At 44.6% G+C, this 9,167-nt stretch overlaps 1 protein-coding gene across 1 annotated transcript; it reads left to right on the plus strand.

Moving 5' to 3' along the window:
• The first annotated feature begins 6,652 nt into the window (after nt 1–6,652).
• Nucleotides 6,653–8,595, plus strand: LOC146382796 (uncharacterized). The gene is made up of 4 exons (XM_084932520.1): nt 6,653–7,240; nt 7,804–7,891; nt 7,970–8,165; nt 8,274–8,595. The coding sequence occupies exons 1-4, from the start codon at nt 6,826–6,828 to the stop codon at nt 8,331–8,333; spliced, it is 759 nt and encodes a 252-aa protein (XP_084788646.1). The 5' UTR covers nt 6,653–6,825; the 3' UTR covers nt 8,334–8,595.
• Nucleotides 8,596–9,167: the final 572 nt, after the last annotated feature.

Raw genomic sequence — 9,167 nt, forward strand, 5'->3', positions numbered from 1 at the left:
GTTGAGAAAGAAAAAAGAAAACAAGCAGAAGAGAACAAGAGTAATAGAACAAACAACATCACAATGATATATGGGAATATGACAGTAAATACTAAATATTAAACATTATTGTGCAGCACATAAGATCAACAGAACACTGTGCTTTGAGGTAGGAGCCAAAAAGGGTGTAGTTTGTGTGTGTGAGCACCCGTGTGTACACCTGTGAGCATGGACGCGCTTGTTTTTTTAAAAGGTTCCTTCATGTAATGATCTGCTAGAGGGTGTGGGGAGCCACTGCCCCGTCCTCCAGGGCATGAAGCAGGTATGGAGGAGATCAAAACTCCAGACATCCAGAGGCCCCCAGGACACAAGAGACCAAGGAAGACCAACAGAGGGGCAGCCGCGCCACTGTCCCAGAAAGAGCTGAGGAGAGTCCCAGATGAGGGCTCACCCAGCAGCCGCGGAGCAGAAGCCGGGGGGGTTGCAGTGACGCGCCCGTGAGCTCCGCCGGCAGCCAGCTGTGCCTGAGTGACCGAGCCCCAGGCTGAGAGGCCGAGGGCACCCCACCCCCGAAGTGGCCCGAGCGAGCCCCATGCTCCAGGCCCCGACAAGCAGCCACCAAGGAGTGAGCCGGTGTGTACCTGGACGCCCACCCCCGGACACAAAGAACCACCAATGCACCGATGTCTGAGGGCGTCTGCCACTGGCAGGGGAAGTGGTGGGGGGAGATAGGCCTCCAAACCTTGGAGGGCCTGAGATGTCCCCAGAGAGGTGGCGTCTGATACCCAACCTGACATATAGACACAGACATACAGGCACACACAGATACAAACATCCATTCCCACCCTCATGCTCTCATATGCACTTACTCCACACTCAACCAACGTGGAGACAAACATAAAGAGACGCTGTACACACGATCACACTCCCCAAGCGTACTCTACGAACCGGGTCTAGGTACCCTTGCCCCTGGAGGGGGGAACTGCACCCAGACCCAGGTGGTGTAACCCTTTTCCCTGCGGTGGGGAGAGGCAGACCGCCCCGACTCCGCAGCAGCAGGGAGGCCCCACATTCCAGACCGCAGTCGGACGGCCAACTCCTCCTCCTAGCCCCCCGCTCCAGCAGGCCGCAGAGAACGGGGGTGAGAGAAGACTCCAAACCTCCCTCCACCCGCTCATTGTAGTGTTGATGCATGTGTGTTCTAAGGTGCATTTAAAACCCAGGAGGGCATGGAGCTACCTGCCAGAGAGCAGCAGGTAAGCGCATAGTCCCTCCTGCTAGCCCTCAATGTCTACGTGTATTTAAAATTGAGAGGTGGGCAACGACGCCAGGGGTGAGGTGTACACCCTGATGGTCTTTTGGAATCCGTGTAGCGTGCCCACCCCCAAGATCCTATATGTATGTGTAATGAGAGTGTGAGTAATGTGAATGTCTAAGTTGTGGGATAAAATTGAGGCAGAGGCAGCCAGAAGGGGACAGAGGGGGGGGTAGCCTCCTCTGCACCCTGGTGACACACCCCTACTCCAAGGCCCTGCATGTGTGGGTGGTTGTGGTGGAGCGGGAAGAGGGAGGCAGCTGGAGATGGGGAGGGAAGGAAGGGAGGGGCAAGTGACCCCTCCCTGGGGCCAGCTCCCCCGCTGACCCCAGTAGGCACCCCCATACTCCGCGACCCGCCAGGGAAAGGGGGCCCAGGCCCATCCAGACCGGGGCCAGTGCAGCAGCGCCGCCCGGCCCCACAGAGCCCGGGACAGTCCACCCAACCCCACCACAGAGAAAACTGCACCCACCCCACCATCCACTCATCTTCCAGACTACATAAGACAATAGACGCCCAGGCTGAGATCTTCCTCCACCTCTCCTGTATCTCCCCCTCCTGCAGAGAGAGTTCCCGAAGAGAGGAAAGCTCCTGCAAGATGTGACAACCCCCCTCACCAGTTGAAGAGCCCCCCAGGTGGCTTGACGCACCGGCGGCATCCTGCGCCAGGGCCGGGCCCCCATGCACCCACCCGCCCACAACCCCGGCAACACACCAACCAGGACCCAAGCCCCTGAGGCCCGGCCAGGGCCCCAGCCCAGAGACGGAGCGCCCCCAGAACCTCACGCCCATCCCGGACCCACCCAGGGGCAGCCAGGCTACCAGGTCAGTAACCCACGTCCGTCAGCACAGACCCTCCCCTAGCCCCGCTGCACGCAGCCACGAGGAAACCGTCACCTGAGAGCCAACAGAGCCCCTAATTGGACATGACCGCTACCCCGGGTTGAGCCCCCCAAGAAAGATGCCCCCGGGGAACCCCCCGACGCCCTAAGCCTGTCCCTACCCCCACACCAATCACAACAGTGAAGGCGGGACCAAACTATGACCCCCCACCCCCACTAGGTGATGGAGCTGATCAAAGGAGACCAGAGCAATTGATCTGATGTGGTGGCAGAGGCTGTATCAAGACTAATGTAATCTAATAGATAATTTCTATATTGGTTAGAATTAAGATTATTTTTATTTTTCCAGTTCATGAGGACTGTTTTCTTGGCTATGCATAGGGCAGTGAAAACCATATGGGCTATATTCTTTTCTGAAGTGACATTATCTAAGCTGCCCAACAAACACACTAAGGGGGAAGTTGGAATGTTACATTTCAGACACTTTGATAAGTCTTCACATATCTCGCGCCAAAACTTCTGAACTGGTGGACAGAACCAAAGAGCGTGGATATAATTGTCCGGTGAATTGGTTTGGCAGTGTGAGCAGTTGTTGGTAGTCGTAAAGCCCATCTTGAACATCCGATGACCTGTATAGTGCACTCTATGTAATATTTTGTATTGAATTAATTGAAGACTGGGATTTCTGATTAGATGAAAGGTTTTTAAGCAAGTCTGAGACCAGAAGTTTTGGTCTAAGTTAACTGATAAATCTGCTTCCCATTTTGCAATAGGAAGTGATATTGATTCATCTGTTTTAGAAAACATTCTGTATATTTTGGATAGTAATTTGGGGGTTTTAAGAGTAAGAAATTGAACCACACTTGGTGGTGTTTGTAGTTCAACTTGACCCGGTTTAAATTTCTTTTTTACTATGGATTTAATTTGTTGATATTCTAAAAATCTTTTCTTGTTGATCCCATATTGTGTAACTAGTCCGTCAAATGAAATAAATTCTGTTCCTTCTAGTATATGTTCTAAATATTTGATTCCTTTACCACTCCAATCTGAAAAGTTTATCATATTATTGTTTTGTAATATGTCAGGGTTGTTCCAGATAGGTGTACGTTTGCATGGGATTAATGAAGACTCCGTCAATTTTAGAAACTCCCACCATGCTGTCAGAGAAGAGCTGATGTTGACGCTTTTGAAGCATTCATGTCGTTGGCTGTTTGAGCTGATAAATGGTAGATCTGAAATCTCTAGATTATTGCAAAGTGCTTGTTCTACATCTAGCCAAGGTTCATCTAAGAGGGTATGTTTTAGCCATCCTGAGATAAACTGAAGCCTGTTGGCTAAGAAGTAGTGCTGAAAGTTAGGTAGTTCTAATCCTCCTTTATCCTTGGTCTTTTGTAGTGTTTTTAAGCTTATACGTGGGGGTTTATTTTTCCAAAGGAATTTGGACATACATGAATCTAGAGATCTGAACCAATCTTGTGGCGGTTTAGTTGGGATCATTGAGAATAAATAATTTATTTTTGGTAAGACCATCATTTTTATAGCGGCAACCCTTCCCATGAGTGATATGGGTATACATTTCCACCTAGCCAGATCACCTTCTACCTTCTTTAAAAGTGGGATATGGTTTAATTTAGTTAGATCTGCAAGCTTGGGAGAAACATTAATACCTAAATATTTTATATTTCCCGATTGCAGTGGTGTAGAAGAGGAATTATGGAGGGAGCAATTAATCGGTAGGACTGTAGATTTTGACCAGTTAATTGAGTAATCTGATATTCTTGCAAAGGAGTTTATCAATTCAATCACCCCACAGATATTGGTTTGTGAATTTTGGAGAAAGAGTAACACATCATCCGCATAAAGGCTGATTTTATGTTCCACGTTCTTGCATTTTATGCCCTTAATTACTGAATTCTGTCTAATTGCTGCTGCTAGTGGTTCAATAAAAATTGCAAACAGTGAAGGGGAGAGTGGGCATCCCTGCCTGGTGCCCCTCAAGAGACAGAAGCTGGAGGATGTCTGGTCATTTGTTCTGACACAAGCTGTTGGGGAATTATATAATATTTTTAACCAGTTTATGAAAGAGGATCCAAAACCAAATTTGTGTAAAGTTGCAAATAGAAATTTCCAGTTAACTCTGTCAAATGCTTTTTCTGCGTCTAAAGAGAATATTGTAGTTTCTAGGTTTTTACTGTATGAGTAGTCTATCAAATTAAGTAATCTACGTGTATTTGTTGATGAGTGCCTACCTTTTATGAAACCAGTTTGGTCAGGATGAATTAAGAGGGGGGTTATTTTCTCCAGTCTCTTTGAGAGAGCTTTGCAGATTATTTTAAGGTCTACATTTATAAGGGATATTGGACGATAGCTTGAGGGATATACAGGGTCTTTGCCTGGTTTTAGCAGGAGATTAATGTTTGCAGAATTCATGTTTGATGGAAGTCTGCCCTTTTCTTTGATTTCCAACAACGTTCTGTAGAAAACTGGTGCTAGAATCGACCAGAATTCTTTGTAGAATTCTGCAGGAAAGCCGTCTGGACCTGGAGCCTTATTATTGGGCATACTTATCAGGGCTTCCTGGAGTTCACCTGATGTCAGTGGTGAATCCAGTGCCATTGCTTGAGTGTCTAATAATTTTGGAAGAGTTATGTTGTCCAAAAACTGATCAATTTCTTTTTTAGATGGGTTTATTTGTGGTGAATACAACGTTTTATAGAAATCCCTGAAAATGTTGTTTATTTGTATCGGTTCATATATTGTGTTCCCAGATGAATCTTGAACAGCACATATAGTTGTTTTTTCTTTATTTTTTTTTAGCTGGTTTGCTAGAAATTGACCGGATTTATTACCATGTTCATAATTTTGTAAGCGTAGTCTTTGTACTAAGAATTTTGTTTTTTTTTATCAATTATCTCATTTAATTCTAGTTTTGTTTTGCGTATTTTGTTCAATGTTTCCTGATCTTGGTGGGACGCGTAGGCTTCTTCTAGTGATTTGATGTTTTTTTCTAATTCCTGAATATTTTTGTTTTCTTTTTTCTTTTTATGTGATGAGAAAGAAATTATTTTACCTCTCATCACAGCTTTCCCTGCTTCCCATAGAACAGAAGCTGATGTTTCGGGAGTGTCATTATAGTTTTATTTTTAAAGTGAAGACAGCTTGCAGGATTATGCAAATTGATACAGAGGTGGACGAGTGAATGTGGAGATGCTCCTCTGGGATCAGTGCAACAGGAAAGAGGAGCAGGAGTTCTTTGGTTTGCTTTTTCTGATCAAAGCATCATTTTGATACTTGAAACTGTCTTTTTTTTCTTTTTCTTTTTTTAACTTTATTTTGTTTCCTAGACCTCATCAGATGACATAACCTTCAAAAACATTGAAGGTTATGGGGACTAGACGGGGCATATTTATCCTATATGGGCTTCTCTTCTTTGGCTATGTCAACGACTAAGCAGTAGGACATGAGGACTAATGTGTAAAAAGATTTAATTGAATAATTAAAATTAAGTGAGAGGTTAATAATTATAAAATTATTAGTATTATTAAAAATAATAAACCTGTGGCTCTCTTTCACTTTTGTCCTGTCTTCCTCCCCTCGTCCCCAACTGGTCTCTCAGATGGCCACCCCTCCCCGATCCTGGTTCTGCCAGAGGTTTCTTCCTGTTAGAAGGGATTTTTTTCCTTCCCACTGTCTCCAAATGCTTGCTCATGGGGGGGGGGGGGGGGGGGTCATCTGATTGCTGGGGTTTTATCTGCATTACTGTAGGGTCTTTACCTTCCTATGTAATGCACCTTGTGTGCATTATGTCTAGCCTCTTCATATTTTTTTTTATTGTAGTTTTATCTTCCTTTGTTAAATTGTTTCTCTGCACTCAGTAAACCTGGACGTGTTTCCAATTCGCTATGTTTCTCGTTTGTGGACCATCATACTAACAGTTCGTATGGATCCAAATGAACATAGAGCATATTAAGAGCCAAAGCTAAAGAAATCCTTTTCTGTCCTCCAGGATTTTACACAGAACACTTCCTCAAAGTAAAGTCATTAAATATCTCTTGTGGCTGGGGTTATTGTGGGCCTTTTTTTCATTCAAAAATTGAATAAAAAGTAATGCAAAAAGTGTTTAATATCCAAAGCGGCTAATTTTAATATGTTAACTGCAGCATAAACTACAATAAAACAAAACAATTTACCTTTTTGTGACTTGCCGAGGACTAAGTATGTTTCTGCAGCAGTTTATCCTACTTTTAAGCAGATGTTTCCCTCTTCAAAAGGAAAGAAATGACATACAGCAGCTGCAATGTCAACTGACAGACACCCAGTGAGCGCGGCCACATTTTACTGGCATGCACACAACCTGCGAGATTTTTCATTCAGCTAAGAACCTTGTGAGGCGTCCGGATGAGATAACCTTCTGATGTGTTAAACCTTTTGTTCTTTTGGGAAATGGGACATTATCTGATTACAGGTGCACACCGAATTGCCCCTTTCAGAGGTCATGTGACTCCGAATTCACCTTCATCCGAGTTTATCTAACAATGTTCGGACGGAAGACTTGTTTCAAAACAAAATCGCACTGTTGATAGCGTGGAGATAAGACGTGGGGATAATTAACCGTATATTTTAGACTAAATCCATCCATCTATTGGCTGCTGCTGGTGGGAGGAGGTTGTGGCTCATAAACTACGAAGCATGTGGTGTGACAATGCCGGGGTGCCCGGGGATATAAAAGGTGCAGACAGGTGCTCTCCCCTCAGGATAACGTCAGGTCTATCAACGATGCGGATGCTGCTATTTCTCAGTGCGCTGTTGGGGGTGTTCGGGTTGGAGAAAGCGTCCCCCGTGGACACCCAGCAGCTTCGGGCCCTTCAGTGCCCGCCCTGCGAGCGGATACACTGCTCTTCCCGGCGTGCGCTGAAGCTCCAGTGTAAAGGGGGCGTGACGACGGGTGTCTGTGGATGCTGCCCCGTGTGCGCCAAGACGGAGGGGGAAACCTGCGGGGGGACGTGGGACTACCTGGGGAAGTGCGACGAGGGGCTGGTGTGCGTTTTTCAGGACACAGCAGCTGCCAAACCAGACGCAGAGCGCAAAGGGATCTGCAAAGCAGGTGAGATTGTAACCATTACTCTAAAATGATGACAAGCAGCCACTGCGCATCAGATCCACGGGTGATGCTTTAATCACTCGTGAAATGCAATAGTGGGGAAATGAAAAGTTTTACAGCAGCACAAAAAAGTTATCGAGTTGTTCTGATTTATTCACATGTACAGAAACCATCATGCTAATTAAAAGAAGGCTCTGTAAGCAAAAATGCAATATTTAACTCTTCCTTCTGGAAATAAAGTTGGCGGGAACTACAAAGGCGCTAAAATCTTCTCTAAACGCGTAAAAATGCACTTGGTGAGATTCTTTGACTGTAAGTCTGTGTAGTGGGAATGGTGCCGGTGCGGTAAAATCTGGTTTATGAGCTGTGAAGACTGATAGTGTGGTCAAGGCTTCCTTTGAATCAAAGGTTCCTCAGCCATAATTACTCATCTTATCTGTCCCCGATGAAAAGAAGTGTCACCGTTATCAATACGATATCAGACCTTTTACAGTTTTCCTGTCTTTTTTTAAAGTCTGACTCCACAATGCGGGACTCTCATTCGTAATTTCTTTAAATCTGTGCAGTGATTGAACAGCTGGATGCAGAGAGCTGCCAACCAGAGTGCACCAAGGAGTACTGCCAGGCCAACCCCTCTGCAATCTGCTCTGCCAGGTGAGCCCCCTCTCCATCCTCTTAATGCCACGTTGTTTTTGTTGTTTTTAGCAATAATCAGAATTTCCTCGTCTGTAGGTCTACATCTCTGCAGAATAAAGAGTGCCAGGGCTCCTGCCAGCACACGTCCTGCTCCAGCTGTCTGCTGCTGAAGCGTCCATCGTGCTCTCAGACCTGCGCCCCGTCCGATTCCACCTGTCTGCAACACTTTGGGAAGTGTGTGCACAATCACCTGACTGCACCTCACAGTCCCATATGCCACAACAACCTACAGGTAAGGAAAAATAATAATAATAAAAACCAAACTTCTCCCTGTTTTTTCTTTTTTTCTTCTTTTCTTCATTGCGCTCTGAATCCAACACGGTCTTTTTTCTCTTTGCAGAGTAACTGCGAGGGGCATTTTGTGTGCTTGATCCCGGACTGTCCGAGCTCATCCAGCTAAGAAGAAACCAAGAGGAACACTTGTAGCAAAATGTGAAGAAAGGCAGCTATGTTTAAACCCTGTGAATATCTTAAAACTACTTAATCAACAATTACTTTTCGCCCCCTGCAATTTAAATCAAGATTAAAACCTTCTACTTTTTTAAATTCTATACCATCATGTATTGACTTTGCTCTATTTATTTATGGGGATTACCAGGCTGGATCTGCACTACTCTAGCTGTTAATTAATGCTATCAAGTGATGTGCATTGCTTTATATGACATTGGACAGTTGGCATAATCACTGTTTGTTTTTACGTGTTTTCTTGTATCTTATATGAACTTGTGTGTCACCATAAATGTTTAATTCATGTACCACAACATGAAAACCTACCTGCTAAGTAAACATATGTCAGATTCTCTCTGTCACCTGTGTGTCAATTATTTAATTAGATCTCAAATTACTGGATATCATTACCAGTGAATGACTATTCTAATCCATATTCTTACAGTTTCAGCTATAAAATACAAATGCAGTAAACACATTATTTATAAAACACAAACTAACACAATACTTTACAAACAACCTGCAGTTTTTGGCCAGACCAGTAAATCCACTGCATAAAAAGAGCCCACAAACATCTGATAGATCTGTATCAGTCAGTCTACTGCCATAAAATATACTGACCAGCCACTTTATTAGGTACACTATACTAATACTGCTTTGGACCCACTTTTAGTTAATACCAATTTAATTCTTTATAGCACAGATTTGACAAGATGCTGCAATTATTCCTGAACTCATTGTCATGCTCTTAAGCAGTTTGAGATGATGTGAGGTTTCTGAAATGGAG

This window comes from Perissodus microlepis, chromosome 7 (genome assembly GCF_051167445.1).
Source record: "Perissodus microlepis isolate ML-2025 ecotype Zambia chromosome 7, ASM5116744v1, whole genome shotgun sequence".
Classification (NCBI taxonomy): domain Eukaryota; kingdom Metazoa; phylum Chordata; class Actinopteri; order Cichliformes; family Cichlidae; genus Perissodus; species Perissodus microlepis.

Coding starts and splice junctions, on each gene's coding strand:
- LOC146382796 (XM_084932520.1), top strand. CDS start 6,826: ATGTGGTGTGACAATGCCGGGGTGCCCGGGGATATAAAAGGTGCAGAC. Junction 7,241..7,803: donor CAAAGGGATCTGCAAAGCAG/GTGAGATTGTAA, acceptor AAATCTGTGCAG/TGATTGAACAGCTGGATGCA. Junction 7,892..7,969: donor TCTGCAATCTGCTCTGCCAG/GTGAGCCCCCTC, acceptor CCTCGTCTGTAG/GTCTACATCTCTGCAGAATA.